The sequence below is a fragment of the Notolepis coatsorum genome (assembly GCF_963971535.1).
Source record: "Notolepis coatsorum genome assembly, chromosome: 20".
In the NCBI taxonomy this organism is placed as follows: domain Eukaryota; kingdom Metazoa; phylum Chordata; class Actinopteri; order Aulopiformes; family Paralepididae; genus Notolepis; species Notolepis coatsorum.
In genome coordinates, this window is record NC_140184.1 from 16,967,823 (window position 1) to 16,984,376 (window position 16,554).

Genomic DNA, 16,554 nt, shown 5'->3' on the forward strand with positions numbered 1-16,554 from the left:
ACGGGTAGAGTTGCACTATGGGAATCCTTACGGGAAGAGGCTATCTCTCTGTCATAACAACCTGCCGTGACGCAGTGTTCAGTCACAAGTTTCAATACTGAATTCATTCAGACAACAAAGCTGATTTTCTGATCTGAGAACACAGTGGTTTCTGGTTTCAGGTCATTTTAGGGCTAAGCCAAGAGTGGGCGGAATGAGTAGTGAGACGTACAGCTCGAAATACTGGTTCTTCAATGAAATGTAGAAGTTAAAAGTATATATATATATATATACATATAAAAATAAAAAAGACTTAGTTCCTTAACAAAAATCAAGAATGCCACTTTTTTCACAATAAGTAACACATATCACTATAATAGGAGAATTGACAAGATAAAATCAATGCATAAAGTGCAGACATAACATTTGTATAAAATAGAAAATAATCATAAAATAGACAACATGCGTTCATACGTTATTATCACAATTGCTGCACTACGCATCCCATCAATCCATAGATAAACGTTTCCTTCACGATAATACACTATGAATGAAACGAGTGAATGAAACTAAATGAACAAATCACTACTCGTGTCAAGAAATGAAACTTAATCAAGTGAAATAATCTTGAAAAAATGACTAAAACAGATAGAAGACTCTACTCAATGGTAGACATTGATAAAGCTACTGAGACAGAGCGCTCTTCTTCTGTGGTCACAGGCAGCCTGCTGTAATCCAGAGGCCTTTTAGCCAGTAACCCCCTGCCTTTGGCCTAGAATAAGAAGTATTATTTAGGTCACAAGGCAACACCATGTGTATGTACTAAAATAATATTTTCTAGCAGCAGTAGTACATACACATGGTGTTACCAAAGTGTTATTTGCGCTAAACTCATTTGAGCTCATTTTAATTACGGTTTATATCAATCAATCAATCAATCAAATTTATTTATAAAGCACATTTCACATGACGCGTGTCAACCAAAGTGCTGTACAGAGGGTAAATACACAAGATACATATAGACAACAATCACACTCCGTTTTATGGGAGGGCACACAGGCAAACACATAGAAAAACAGGGCATGAGTCAGTGAACGGGAAAGGCTAGTAGGTAGAAGTGGGTTTTGAGCCTCGATTTGAAGGCATCTATCGAGGGGGCGAGCCTAATGGAGGTGGGGATGCTGTTCCACAGTTCAGGGGCTGCGATAGCAAAGGCACGGCCCCCCCTGAGCTTGAGGTTAGACCTCCGGACTGTCAGGAGCCTCTGATCGGCTGACCTGAGGGACCTGGTGTTGGAATAGGGGGATAGGAGGTCTGAGATGTAGGAGGGTGTGTGACCATTAAGGGCTTTAAAAACAAATAGGAGAACCTTAAAATCTATCCTGTAGCGTACTGGGAGCCAATGAAGGGAGGCAAGGACAGGGGTGATGTGGTCTCTCTTGCGGGTTCCGGTCAACAGTCTGGCAGCAGCGTTTTGTACCAGTTGTAAGCGGGACAGGGAAGACTGGTTAATGCCTATATAGAGGGAGTTGCAGTAGTCTAATCTAGATGAAATGAAGGCGTGGATGACTCTCTGAAGGTCTGCAGGGGAGAGAAGGGCTTTGAGTTTGGCAATGGTGCGTAGTTGGAAAAAACATGCCTTTACCACTGAGTTTACTTGTCTGTCAAATTTAAATTGTGGATAAAAAATGACCCCTAGGTTCTTGACATACGGCTTGACCAGGGAGGACAGGTTGCCAAGGCTGTTGGTAAGGGTGGTGACAGCGTCTGGGGGACCGAAGAGGATTATTTCGGATTTGTTTTGATTTAGTTGTAGAGAGTTTTGTGCCATCCAACATTTAACATCATCCAGGCAGGATATGAGACTGTTAAGTAGAGACTGGTTGTTGGGTTTCAGGGAAACATAAAGCTGTGTGTCGTCAGCATAACAGTGAAAAGAGATGTACTTTGATGTATATTGTACATATCTCGCAGTCCTGTATATTGTGTGTTGTATATGGTGTCCTATATGTTTACTTTTGTCTTTATATTGCCTATATCTTTTTGTATATACACCGTGGGAATGGGGGAACACAATTTCAAAATATCTGTATGTCTTGCACAAAACGATAATTGCCAAAAAAGTTGACTTTGACTTTGATACCACTGACCCTAAAGATATTAATTACTCCATGGAAAACCTACAGTACATGATGCCACGGCAGCTTTATGAATGTCTGCCATTCATATTCACATGTAATAATAACTAATAGCCTACTTTCCAACCAGTGCATGTGAGCGGATCGGAGCGTGAGCGGCGCGGGGCGCGGAGCGGCCGGTTTTGACGTGAGCGAGGAGTGGGTTTTAAAATGAGTCGGCGCGACGTCCGGAGCGAGAGTTCTCCTCCGCTCCAATCCACTCCAGGCCGCTCACAGTGGTTTAACACTGATGTAATATATACATGCAGTACAATGCCAAAGCAACAGATGGCGATGTACAAACATGAAGGCCATTTTCAACCAATGAGAAGGGTGAACCTGTGATAGGCTGTTCGTTCAGGCTGTCACTGTAGAGACGCCCACACTCACTCCAGTTAGGAAAAAGTATCGACGCCATTGTTGTTGACGTTAGCTTACATGCTAACGTTAATGGCAGCGACCATAGCATTGTGGCTCGGCTAGCCTATCATCGCTTAATAGAGATAGTGAATGGATAAACAACGTTATTTAACATTGCAGAATGGCTACAATTACAATGCGGCTCAATACAAACAATTGTTAAGGGGCCCAGGGGGTGTAGACTGTTGTAGTTTGAGCTCATTTACACCATGCTCCAAAAAAAGAAGAAAAAAAACTGCCGAGCGATCTGGCGCGGGGAGCGGGGAGCGCTCGATTCAAGGTGAGCGGGGAGCGAGCGGAGAGCGACTTGGGGGCGGGGTCAACATGAGTGATTAGCGGAGCGGACCAAGCTTTAAAGAGCGAAGAGCGGATTTCTCGGCCGCGCCGATCCGCTCACGTGGCCTGTTTCCAACACAATACCTTCTGTGGCGGTGCTGAGGCTGCGGTCAGCAGGTGGAGAGGCCTCCTCGGGCGCCGCTGGAGTCCTGGTGTCGTCTGGGATGGCGGCTCTGTCTCCGGGCTTACTGCCGTGTAGAGACCTCCGCTTCTTCTCCCACTGAGTAGCAGCCAGGCTACGCAGGAAGGTGTCTCTGCAGAATGGGCGGGAAAGATGAAACTGGATGAGGGCTGCTTGAGCCAAAATGGTGGGATAATGGTAGACGGGGACACAAAATATGAAGCACCGCAGAATGTTGTTATCCCTTTTTACACCAGCAATGCAAGACCACCGATTCACACCAAAAGCCAGCTGCTTCGTCGGATTTGCAAACGGGTTATTATGAACACACACTTACAACCAATTATGGTCCCAATCAAATAGTGCAAATCACAAGTCTATGCAAGTAAAGGAAAAACCATCCACGAGTCATGACCAAACTATAATCTGTGAGATAGCATCCCCTGCGGCAGAGAGAGAGGCAGTGACAAGCCTCGTCACCGCAGAGCCAGACGCCCCACTCGATCGCAGCTTGTGCCCCCCCCCCCCCCGGCCGCCACAGATATGCTGCCCATAATTTCATAGGTTAGCGGCCGCCTCCACCGGGCTCACGAGCCAAGCCAACCACCACAGCAAATCACACACAAAAGAAACACGTGCACACTTGCATGGACAAGACGCGGATGTGCGTACACACACACACACACACACACACACACACACACACGTACACCCCCCCCCCCCCCCACCTCACCACCATCTCACCCAAACACGCACACATGCCCCAAACCACAGGCTGCACATTATGAGAGTGTAGAAGGAGGGACACTCAACCTCCCTGGATTGCTTCAATCCATCACTGAGATTTACGGCTTTAATATTCCGTCTGAATACGCTATGGGGTGACTGTATTGTGCCTTCGACTCCCAGTGAGTACAAGGAATCCTTTTATGATGTCTCTGGTCTTCCACCACCGAGGCTCAATTGGATTATTGAGATGAAGAAATCAATCACATCAGTGGAGTCGTCAACATTCCAAAACTCAAAAGTACAAAGGTCTACATGCATTAAACCCGTGTTATTAGTCCATCGAGCAATGATGAAGCGGTGTGATTAGTCCCATCGCCCGTGCTGCTGCTGTATAGATCAACATATACAATACGAGAGCATGATGGAGGCGGCTGTTGTGTGTGTGTGTGTGTTGTGTGTGTGTGTGTGTGGGATGGCTCCCTTCCACGTCTGCACCGCCACAAAATGACTACTGTGCAGGACGAGCTCTGCTAAGGTATGCGAAGAAGCATATAATCTGCTCCAAAATGACTTGCACTTTATGGATGGGTGCAGTTTCTCGACATCGTTTTTGAGTACGAGGGCAACGTCGACGTTTGTGTTTTGCGGCGGCCTCTGGCACGCCACAATGGCACTGTTTAAAATTCTATTCTCGTTTATGATTTCCTATTGTCTCGATTTTGACCACAGGTGTGCAATAGATCTGGGTCGTCCAGTGGAGAGAAAACAACGGAGGATTTTCTAGGAGAGACATGTTGTGCACAGAAACAGTGCTACTTTTGCATTGTATACTCATATACTTGTATTGGATATGTGTATACTTGTATTGGATATGTGTATACTTGTATTGGATATGTGTATACTTGTATTGGATAATCATACTTGTATTAAGTCATATTTCTATTCTCTGTCAAATAAGCTACAGAATTAAATCTATAGGGAGGTTAGTTGAGTATGTATTAGGAAAACATACAATGAGTATGAGATTATGTCAATGTGGACACACACCATGAACGGGACACACCTATTTTATTGGCATATTGGCCAAACATGTTATTATCAAGCACACACGCATGTCCAAAACGTACTGTAACACACACACACAGGTTCAGAACATACTGTAAACAGACACACAGGTTCAGAACATACTGTAAACAGACACACAGGTTCAGAACATACTGTAAACAGACACACAGGTTCAGAACATACTGTAAACAGACACACAGGTTCAGAACATACTGTAAACAGACACACAGGTTCAGAACATACTGTAAACAGACACACAGGTTCAAAACATACTGTAAACAGACACACAGGTTCAAAACATACTGTAAACAGACACACAGGTTCAGAACATACTGTAAACAGACACACAGGTTCAGAAGGTACTGTAAACAGACACACAGGTTCAGAACATACTGTAAACAGACACACAGGTTCAGAAGGTACTGTAAACAGACACACAGGTTCAGAACATACTGTAAACAGACACACAGGTTCAGAACATACTGTAAACAGACACACAGGTTCAGAAGGTACTGTAACACACAGTGGCAGAGGAAGGAAGAGGAGGGCACACTGGGCACAGTGACACGCCTCTCTCTTTCTCTACACGTCCACACACTCGCACACCCAGATATAGACGCCACCAACAACCCCCAGCAGCGACAGGACCCAGTGAGCCCACAGCACCTCACAGCATGCAGCGTGTATCTGGCTGTGTGGGGTTCTGCACCACAACCACCACCAGGACCAGGACCAGGACCAGCACCAGTACTTACTCAAACCTCCTCAGCACCGGCTTGTCCATATTTACATTACAATCCTCTGGGCTGGGGGAGAGAAGCTCCGTTTACTAAACACAACAAAATACTGCTGGACAACACCGACACCAGATGAAAGCTACTGACATCACTGTCCAAAAGGAGTTGCTTAAAAAAAGTCATCCTAACTCAGATAAAAGGTTAAAAGGTCGGAATCTTGGAACCATAATAGCCCTATTTCCTGTTTACCAATGATGTTGTCGATGGGTAAGAGTCCTTTCTCGGCACAATCCACGCTGTTCTGCTTACTCGATACCCACAGCTCCACTTAGTTTGCCACAAACACACAACCTAGTATGGGGCCAAGCTCCCGTCTGTACGAGCTGCCTGAAACTAACTGCTTTCAAATAGAGTAGGTGGCAGTTAGTTTCAGGCGGCTCGTACAGACAGAAGGCTGGCAGCATCGTGTTTGGCTAACTAGCTGCGGGAACCCAGAGCAGCATGGATTGTGCTGAGAAAGGGACTCTACCCATCGACAACATCACTGGTGATTACAGTAGGAAATAAGGCTAGGGTTCCACAATTCTGAATACAATATCAAAGGACTTTTACGAATAGATGGATTATCATCATCATCATCATCATCATCATCATCATCATCATCATCATTAACAGAAATTATGAACACTTTTGTTAATGCAGAGGGGGTGGAGGAGCGATAAGAGGAAAGGGGAGGAGCAGATCCTGTACATGAAAAGAAAGAAAAAGGAGAATGTGGTAGAATGTTGCAGGAAACGGAAAAGCATTTTCATGTTACAGTAGATTGGCAGGGAACTTTACACACAGTATATATGGCAAACATGAACTGTTGAGACATATAGCCTCTCCTCAACTATGTATGGTAGACTACTTAAACCATTTAAACTATCATTTCTACCCTTCACTAGAGATTAAGGATTGTCATTAGGACAATAGAAGGATGTTTTTATTGATTTATTTTATTCCTTTTAAATCGCGTCTGCCATGTAACTATTATTTAATAGTGAAGCAATTTGAAGTATGAATGGTGCTATATAAATACATTTAAATTGCCTTACTCATGGAGACTACGGGATGTCATGATGTCCTGAACTGTCTGGACACCCCGTCTCCCTCCCCCCAACCTGGTCTCCTCTGCTTCCTCCATCCATCTCTCTCCCACTCCATCTCCCCCCTCCCTCTCCTCTCTACCCCTCCATTCCTATACAGTTATTGTAGGAAGACTATGGATAGATGCTCAGCTCAGCCAATTATACCCTGTAGACCCATGAATGAGTCATCGCTTGCACAAATTTAATAAATGGACCTCATGGATCTCAAGCCCCACCCTTTTCTTGATCCTCCAATCACAACTGTTGCTTCCCTCGGACAGAATTAATCAGCAGGTTATATTTAGTTTCTACTTTCGGAACCAGTGGGATCTGGCTTCAATTAATATCCAATGTACCTGGGTATGTATGTAGTATGTATGTGTCAATCTATCTATCCATCCATCCATCCATCCATCCATCTAGGTCATATCCCCCCTCTCCATCCTTCTATCTCTATAACCAGGCTTCTCTCACTCTCTCTCTCCATCATTCTATCTCTATAACCAGGCTTCTCTCACTCTCTCTCTCTCCATCCTTCTATCTCTATAACCAGGCATCTCTCACTCCCCCCCCCCTCTCTCTCTCTCTCTCTCCATCCTTCTATCTCTATAACCAGGCTTCTCTCACTCTCTCTCTCCATCCTTCTATCTCTATAACCAGGCTTCTCTCACTCTCTCTCTCTCTCCATCCTTCTATCTCTATAACCAGGCATCTCTCACTCCCCTCTCTCTCTCTCTCTCTCCATCCTTCTATCTCTATAACCAGGCTTCTCTCACTCTCTCTCTCCATCCTTCTATCTCTATAACCAGGCTTCTCTCACTCTCTCTCCATCCTTCTATCTCTATAACCAGGCTTATCTCACTCTCTCTCCATCCTTCTATCTCTATAACCAGGCTTCTCTCACTCTCTCTCCATCCTTCTATCTCTATAACCAGGCTTCTCTCACTCTCTCTCTCTCCATCCTTCTATCTCTATAACCAGGCTTCTCTCACTCTCTCTCTCCATCCTTCTATCTCTATAACCAGGCTTATCTCACTCTCTCTCTCCATCCTTCTATCTCTATAACCAGGCTTCTCTCACTCTCTCTCCATCCTTCTATCTCTATAAACAGGCTTCTCTCTCTCTCTCTCTCTCTCTCTCTCTCTCTCTCTCTCTCTCTCTCTATCTCTATAACCAGGCATCTCTCACTCCCTCCTCTCTCTCTCTCTCTCTCTCTCTCTCTCTCTCTCTCTCTCCCTCTCTCCAACCTTCTATCTATATAACCAGGCCTCTCTCCATCCTTCCATCTCTATAACCAGGCCTCTCTCTCTCCATCCTCCCATCTCTAACCAGGCCTCTCTCTCTCCATCCTCCCATCTCTAACCAGGCCTCTCTATCTCCATCCTTCCATTTCTATAACCAGGCCTCTCTCTCACCCCCTCTCTCTCCATCCTTCCATCTCTATAACCAGGGATCTCTCTCCATCCTTATATCTCTATAACCAGGCCTATCTCACTCCCTCTCTCCATCCTTGCATCTCTATAACCAGGCCTCTCTCACTCCCTCTCTCCATCCTTCCATCTCTATAACCAGGCCTCTCTCTTACTCCCTCTCTTTCTACATCCTTTCATCTCTATAACCAGGCCTCTCTCACTCCCTCTCTCCATCCCTAGAGATCTATAACCAGGCATTTCTCCCTCTCACTCCCTCTCTCCATCCTTCCATCTCCATAACCAGGCCTCTCTCTCTCCATCCTTCCATCTCTATAACCAGGCCTCTCTCTCTCCATCCTTCCATCTCTATAACCAGGCCTCTCTCTCACTCCCTCTCTCTCTACATCTTTTCATCTCTATAACCAGGCCTCTCTCTCTCCATCCTTCCATCTCTATAACCAGGCCTCTCTCTCACTCCCTCTCTCTCTACATCTTTTCATCTCTATAACCAGGCCTCTCTCTCTCCATCCTTCCATCTCTATAACCAGGCCTCTCTCTCTCCATCCTTCCATCTCTATAACCAGGCCTCTCTCTCACTCCCTCTCTCTCTACATCTTTTCATCTCTATAACCAGGCCTCTCTCTCACTCCCTCTCTCTCTACATCCTTTCATCTCTATAACCAGGCCTTTCTCTCTCCATCCTTCCATCTCTATAACCAGGCCTCTCTCACTCTCTCTCTCCATCCTTCCATCTCTATAACCAGGCTCTCTCTCTCTGCCTCCTGTCTCCCGTTCCCTTAAATTACGACCTATCAGGGTGGTTTAGGCTCAGGACGGCACACCAGGAAAAGCCACATTCTTTCTCGGTGGCGAGGAGGGAGGCTACTCACCAAACGGCATCACTGGCCTGGTGATCTCTGCTGTAAAAGGAGAGAGAAGGTTTTGGAGGAGCAGGAATGTTGGAGGCCACAGCAGCAAGGAAAGAGATTAGGACGGCGGCCAACGCATTGTGAAGGAGGGGAAAGAGAGAGAGGCAGAGAGAGAGGAGAGGAAACACACATCAGAGAAACAGACGGGGGAAACGTGAGAAAAGAAGAGAGGTTTGAGAAAAGAATATAGAGGAAGCAATCAAGGAGACAGAATTATTTATGCAGAACAAGATGTTAATGTTGAAGCGCGGTCATGGATAAGAAGGAAATGATGATGAGAAGAGAGATGCCGCAATTATTTTCTAAATTTAATTATTATTATTATTTTTTTTAATGGAAAACAAAGTGAAAACTCGATGAACGATGAAAACTCTCCAAAATGTGCTTCATCGATGCAAGAGACAACCGTTGAATCTTGACAAAGGAAGGGAAATGACTAAAGGATTCTTATCCCTTGTTCTTCAATACAGACAGTATTTACTAGAAGTAGTTGACTAATCAGTCGTTTTGGTCTATTAGTCAACTATGAATCGTAGTTATTTCTTCATCGGCTATTATGGACCCCCCCCCCCTGTCCCAGTGCTGAGTGAGTCACTTCCTGCAAATGATAAGCACACATCTCTTGGCACTCTCAATAACATTAATTAATTTGATTTTGGTCTTTAATCTCAAGTACGTTACCATGGCTACGTGAACTGTACATTTAAACTGTAACCCAGGGTTGGTACACTGCTGAAGAAAATAAAACAGTACAAAACATTTACCGTATAACATATAACATTTGTAATATTTTAAACTTCCATCCCTGAGAAGTCAATACGTCATAGAGCCTGACGTAGCTGCCGTGCAAAAACCTTGTATCTCCACAGAAGACAAGTATTCCAGAACTAAGAAAAACCCCACTGTGGTTTTCAAAGGGACCACCGTGTATCTTGTAAACCCTACAATGGAACACTGGGTGGGTCTCCTGTGGCCCTCGGGTCAATGGAAATGCTCCACAAAGACTGGGTAAATCTTCCAATTCAAGTTAAAAAAAAAAAAAAATAACATCATCGTGCAAACTAGAGATACAAGGGTTTCACACAATCGCAGCAACATTAAAAAAAGTAATAATCATAATAATAAATAAACGCAACAAAGAATAAATAATGCCCATACAGTACATCTTAGCGAGCCCCTGTCCATCTCAAACCATCAGGTATAATGTCTAGACCCACTTCCCTCCGTCACAGTCCCGTTCCAGAGAGAGACAGAGACAGAGACAGAGACAGAGACAGAGACAGAGACAGAGACAGAGACAGAGAGAGAGAGCGAGAGAGAGAGAGAGAGAGAGAGAGAGAGAGAGAGAGAGAGAGAGAGAGGGAGTTGAGTACTTACTTGAAGGTGGTTCTCCCCTCCGACTTGTTGTGCTGCTCTGGGACTGTCTGGTGCGGCTGCTCTGGGTCACTACTGTCTGTGGGAGACGGACTGTGGAGAGAAACACACAGACACACACACACAGACACACACACAGACACACACACACACACACACAGGGAGAGGGAGTGTGTGAGTTTCCAGCCAACGCGGTAGCGGAGCATGGAGCAGCCTCAGCTCCAAAACAACAGAGCTTCCTGTTAGCACTCTCCACTGAGACTGGACTCCCAAACAAGTGGGGGCTGTGTGTGTGTGTGGGGGGGAGGGGGGGGGGGGTCAGAGGGAGAGAGAGAGAGAGAGAGAGAGAGAGAGAGAGAGAGAGAGAGAGAGAGCATGAGAAAGAAAAATAATGTGTGTGTGTGTGTACATCGCAAGTGTTTTCTTTCCGTCCCTCTAACTTGTGCGTCAGGGTGAGTGTTCCAACATGATGTCACTCTCAGTGCTGTGGGCTGAGCTGCAGCCAGTGAGCCTCATCTCTCATCTCTCATCATCATCATCATCATCATCATCTCCTACCCCACCAGACGGCGAGGACAGTGAGCCGTGCCCTGCTGGGAAGCTCCATCTCTGCACCACTGGGCAGCTAACATTGGGGAGTGATTAGGTTACTAGTCAGCATATGTAATAAAAATATCTGAATGGCATTTATTGCGCCGTTGCTTTTTGAGTTATTGGAAGCAGAACATGTCGGCGTCCGTTAGCGATGCCGGTGGGAATTGGAGAGGGGGGGGGGGCTGATTAACACTTTCTTCGCCAGGCTTATGTACATCATTATACCATCCTCTGCCAGCTCTATTTGTCTATGGAAAAGTTCCCCTTCTTTGCAGGGCTATAACTTTTTAAATTGTATTGCTAAATTGACATTACTATGGCCCATTCAACATCAAGTATCTATTGTTCAGGGTGTAGCAACGTTGTACTTTTTCATTCACATATTCATACTAAAATACGGTCTAAAGTATAAATATGTTTTTATCGTTTTCTGCAGCTTTCTGCAGAACGTGATTTATAGCCCTAAATGCATTATATTGATGATTGTATACAGTTTGATAGCGATCGGCGCGAGATAAAAAATTTCAAATGGACCTGCTTCTAGAAGTTACTACTTATCATCGGATGTTGACCGGATGGGGGGGGGGGGGTCGTTTATAATTCCGTGGCCAACGTTAGATGATTCATCTAGTGTGGGTGATATGATCATTAGAGCAGTTTGTATCGAACACGGTAAGAAAAAACGCTGAAACTCACCGCAGCTTCCTCGTAGCGTTGGGCGATGAGCGTGGAGCAAAAATATTCCTATTATGGGATGTTAAAATATGCGATCCATCTCCAGGTTGTATAATAGTATATACGTCCAAATCATGTTGTTTATCGAGTTATTGGTAACAGATTGCTATCCATTGTGTCTAGCTCGAGTCCCGGGACTATTAGCGAGTGATCGGACCGAATTGGAATGAGCACCAGTTTCCGTTTCCGGTTTCCGGTTTGGGCGATCCGCCGATCGGCCACCAGATGGCGCTCTTGAACCGTTGGAGAGTTGAGAGGGGATCAACAGTAGATCTCAAGTCTCCGGGGGAGAAATATGATTGCGATCACAGATTTTTGAAATATTGATCTCAATGACGTGTTACGGCGTCATTGGCAGAATGAGTATGGCGGGGAATGACGAGTTTAGGCGTCCTTGGCAGAGAAAGTGTTAAGCTCCTCCCATTAGCACTGCTAACACATGCCAACAGTTTCTCCTTTGCGCATCCCAAAAAAGGTTCCAACTGCTTTTTGAATTAACTGTAAGGAGTATTTATGACAAATCAGATAGGCTTTTCAAAACGGTGGCCTAGCCCTTTACTGCTGTGAATTCTAACAGCATGCATTATTAGCTTTCTGAGTGAGTCTGTGTGCTAGGAAATGAGCAGGAGCAGCTAAAAGTGATGGAAACAGCAGCTAGCCAGAGACAGAGAACTATGCCATAATGAAAATAGCAGCTTGTTTGTTGGTGTCTGGTCCTCAGCCAGTCCACAGTAACACTGTCGGAGCCACAGGCCTTCAGACGGCATCATGGCAACGCTACAGAATCAACACAGTTTGAATATAAATACTCTAGTTCTCAAGGCGCGAAGTGCAGTGGATTCAGTGACCGTAACAGGTAAGGTTTCCACTAGTGTATCCGCGGTCACAATCCATTTTAAATCCTTAAAAAAATATGTATTTTCTTGTTTCTTGTTGTTTTTCTTGAAAATCATGTACGTCTAATTCTCCTTCGTCCTTCATCGGGATACAACGACGATCCCGTCCGTTGCGTGTCGCCCGACCCGGTCCTCTGCTAGCTTAAGACCCTAAATCCCTTCAGACCACCTCACAAGGCACCTGCGTGTTGTACTCAAAATACCTCTTTGGCCGGTCTGACATCACTTTAGAAAAAAGACACAGACTCAAAGTGGTTCTCAGTGGCTCCGCTCCAGCGCCCAGTGGGAGGGTGGACAAGTGTACAAGCTCTCTTTGGACTCACATCTCTAATCCCCTCCTTTCACACACACACTTTAATTAGCAAAACTACTTTTTCTCTCTCACACAAAAAAAATAAATACTTTCCTGCCCAATGGAAATGCTACATCGGTGAATGAAGCAGGGGGGTGGGGGATGGGTGACAGGTTCAGTTTTGTAATAAGAGAGCTTGATTATCGTTAATTGGGAGATTGGTTTGGGGGAGTCAATGAGAAAGTGGACATGGAGACTAACGACGTCTAACAAGTTGAGAAGGACAATGCTAGAGAGACAAGGTTAGAGGTGTTTATTTATTTTTTTATTAATTTGTATTCTTTTATAGATACCACAAAAAGGTGGGTTTCCCAAACTGATGAGGATAATACTAGTTTGTGAGTCGAGAAACTGTGACTATCTCAATAATGGCTCCATTATGCCCGCCTAATAGACCCGTCTCGAATGCAGTGAAACGGATGAAAGGAGGTCGGCTGGAAACCGATCCAACTTCTCATCCGTCAACATTAATGATGAGAATGACAAGAAGAAAGGAAGCCATGTGTGCCTATTGAGACGCGGTCAGTGAGAAAGTGGCTGAGCTCCACACATCTAGGAACAGGAGCCCTTTTCCCCTCTCCCATTCTCTTTGACCGCCTCCCTCCCCGGCGAGACTTTTGCTGAAGAGATCAATGAGAAAAAAGGGTGGATTTGAGACAAATCAAAACACGGCTAAAAAAGGAGGTGTGTTACAGACCTGGCCCCGGCTGCAGACGGCTCCTCTGAGATGGACCGGACTTGTTAAACAACCTGGACCTCCTAGAGATCCCCAGAGCGGACATGTGGTGGCTGAGGAATGAACGACTCCTAGTGGTGGAGGCACCACATTGCACGTGAGACAGAGAGAGAGAGAGAGAGAGAGTGTGTGTGTTCGTGAGTGAGACAGAGAGAGAGAGAGAGAGAGTGTGTGTGTTTGTGAGTGAGACAGAGAGAGAGAGAGAGAGAGAGAGAGAAGAGTGTTTGTGAGTGAGACAGGGGGAGGAGAGAGTGTGTTTGTGAGTGAGACAGAGAGAAAGAGAGAAGAATAATGTGAGACATGAGAGAGAGAGAGAGAGAGAGAGAGAGAGAGAGAATAATGTGAGACAGTGAGAGAAGAGAATAATGTGAGACAGTGAGAGAAGAGAATTAATGTGAGACAGTGAGAGAAGAGAGATGAGACAGTGAGAGAGAGAGAGAAGAGAATAATGTGAGACAGTGAGAGAGAGATGAGACAGTGAGTGTGAGAGAGAGGAGAATGTGAGATAGAGAGAGAGAGAGAGAGTGACAGTTGAGACAGTGAGTGGAGAGGAGAGAGAGAAAGAGAAAGAGAGAGAGAGGAGAGAGAGAGAGAGAGAGAGAGAGAGAGAGAGAGAGAGAGAGAGAGAGAGAGAGAGAGAGAGAGGAGAGAGAGGACATGTGAGACAGAGAGAGATGAGATGGTGAGGAGAGAGAGAGAGGACAATGTGAGACAGAGAGAGAGAGAGAGAGAGAGAGAGAGAGAGAGAGAGAGAGAGAGAGAGAGAGAGAGAGAGAGAGAGAGGACAATGTGAGACAGAGAGAGATAAGACAGTGAGGGAAAGAGATGAGACAGTGAGGGAAAGAGATGAGACAGTGAGAGGAGGGTGTGAGACAGAGAGAGAGAGAGATCAAGAGACAGAAAGAGGAGAATGTATGCGAGAGAGAGAGAGAGAGAGAGAGAGAGAGAGAGAGAGAGAGAGAGAGAGAGAGAGAGAGATAGAGAGAGAAAACAATAGTGGTTAGTGCGAGGAGACCCAACACCAACACCAACACACCAAGCACAATAGCAAAGCAGAACCTCTAAAAGCGGAAAATAAAAACGCAGAAAGCCCAGACAGACAGATATAGACATGCATGAAACCATAGAGAGTTAAAAGGCACCGATTTGGTGGGCAAGACTCAACACGGTCATGGTCTTCATTGCAAAAGCCAGCAGCAGCGACAGCGTCTGTTGTGTAATTTTTTATTAGAACGCGGCCTTGCGACCCTGGAGTTTATCATCCGTCTTCAGACATTGTTAAAAGATTGAAGGATAAGGCCTGTTACTGTGTTTTCTTATCACAATCATAGCTTACAGAAACAAACAAACCATGCATTTCTTCTACTTAAAAAACCGATGGTCTGTCCAGCTGTTCGTAGGCCATGTTGACAATAAGGGGGGGGGGGGGGGGGGGGGGGATTACACCACCTTTAAATGTGAGAATTCATGGTATTTCTGCTGATGTTATAGATTCATATACCTGTGTGCATGGGAGCATACATATACATATATGCCCATATACGTATATGTGTGTGTGTGTGTGTGTGTGTGTGTGTGTGTGTGTGTGTGTGTGTGTGTGTGTGTGTGTGTGTGTGTGTGTGTGTGTGTGTGTGTGTGTGTGTGTGTGTGTGCGTGCGTGCGTGCGTGTGATTGAAATCCCATCAAGTATAATGGAGGTCCACTTTGCAGTTCTCGCAGAACACAAACATAACTCAAAATGTGGACTGCAACTGAAAACAAGGGGGGAAAACATTCTTCTAGGTTGAACTAAGAGAAAAGTGTCTTCCAACTCAAACACAGCAGTCAGCTGAATAACATGTTTCTGCTCTGGCCAAGGTCTATACTGGAAAGGCATGTAGAGAGTTGGACGGCTTGGGAGGGGCGCTCTGCCAGTAACCCTCTCACACCCGTCTGTCCCCACCAACATGCACTACAGTGGGCTCTCGGAGAGATGCTCCGTCCACGCTACAACACCGGGAACCCGGTGAACCCGACAGTGCCTACCCTCCAGTCCATGAATATCAATATTTAGGAGAATGAAGTAGACGATGGAGGAGGAGATTCATTATATAGTACGGTCTGCCACTGTCGGAAATCTGGTCACCGTCGTCTGGGTCCTCCTTAGCGCTTCACACGTCCAGTGGCTAAAACGTGACATCGATCGACGCCGTCGCTCTTTGACTGATGTGAAAATAAAATGTATTATTTCATTCAATAGTGCAGCAGGTCTTTGGTCTTGGTTGACTGACGACCTATCCCAGTTATGATGAGCGGACACACACTCGCACGAGTCACACGTGCATAAATGTGTGATTCTTGGGACATCCCCCTCTGCTCCATGTGCAGGTGTAACATTTACATCCATGCAACACGGCGGGGTTAAGATGACCGTTTAACTCAAGTATTTACATGGTTCAAAGTCACGTGAGGACTGTGAGACGGGACTAAAACACACCACTGCATCAAGGTCTTCTTCTGTGATCTTTAGGGCACACGTGTGCTTATTCAAAATACATTAATGAATGAATACATAAATAAAGTTTTTATGGATTTCACAGCACTGGTCATACCCAACCAGAAGAGCTCGTATGGGTGTTTCAGGCGTCCCTGTTGAGAGGGCTCTCCTATTCAGCCCAACTCCATGATTTAGATGCTAAAGAAGCAATATTTCTTTCATGAAAAAGTTGCATATTGCAGTTTTAAGATGATGGTGGGGGTTACGGTATGTAACTGATACTAAACTGATAAGATATTTCATATAATAATGTGATAATAATAATAATAACATTATTTATTAACATTATTTTCTCA

General features: G+C 45.2%; 1 protein-coding gene across 3 annotated transcripts in view; it reads right to left on the bottom strand.

The window, feature by feature from the left end:
• fhod1 (formin homology 2 domain containing 1) overlaps window positions 1-16,554 on the bottom strand; it is a 132,523-nt gene that overhangs the window by 34,754 nt on the left and 81,215 nt on the right. Inside the window, exons 11-14 of one of the 3 annotated variants that reach the window (XM_084337608.1) lie at window positions 10,413-10,502; window positions 8,997-9,026; window positions 5,583-5,633; window positions 2,997-3,166 (exon numbers count right to left, since the gene is read on the bottom strand). In XM_084337608.1, coding sequence (XP_084193734.1) covers window positions 2,997-3,166; window positions 5,583-5,633; window positions 8,997-9,026; window positions 10,413-10,502 — 341 coding nt within the window. The remainder of the gene's footprint in view (window positions 1-2,996; window positions 3,167-5,582; window positions 5,634-8,996; window positions 9,027-10,412; window positions 10,503-16,554) is intronic. The other 2 variants (XM_084337609.1, XM_084337610.1) reach the window with 2 other exon arrangements.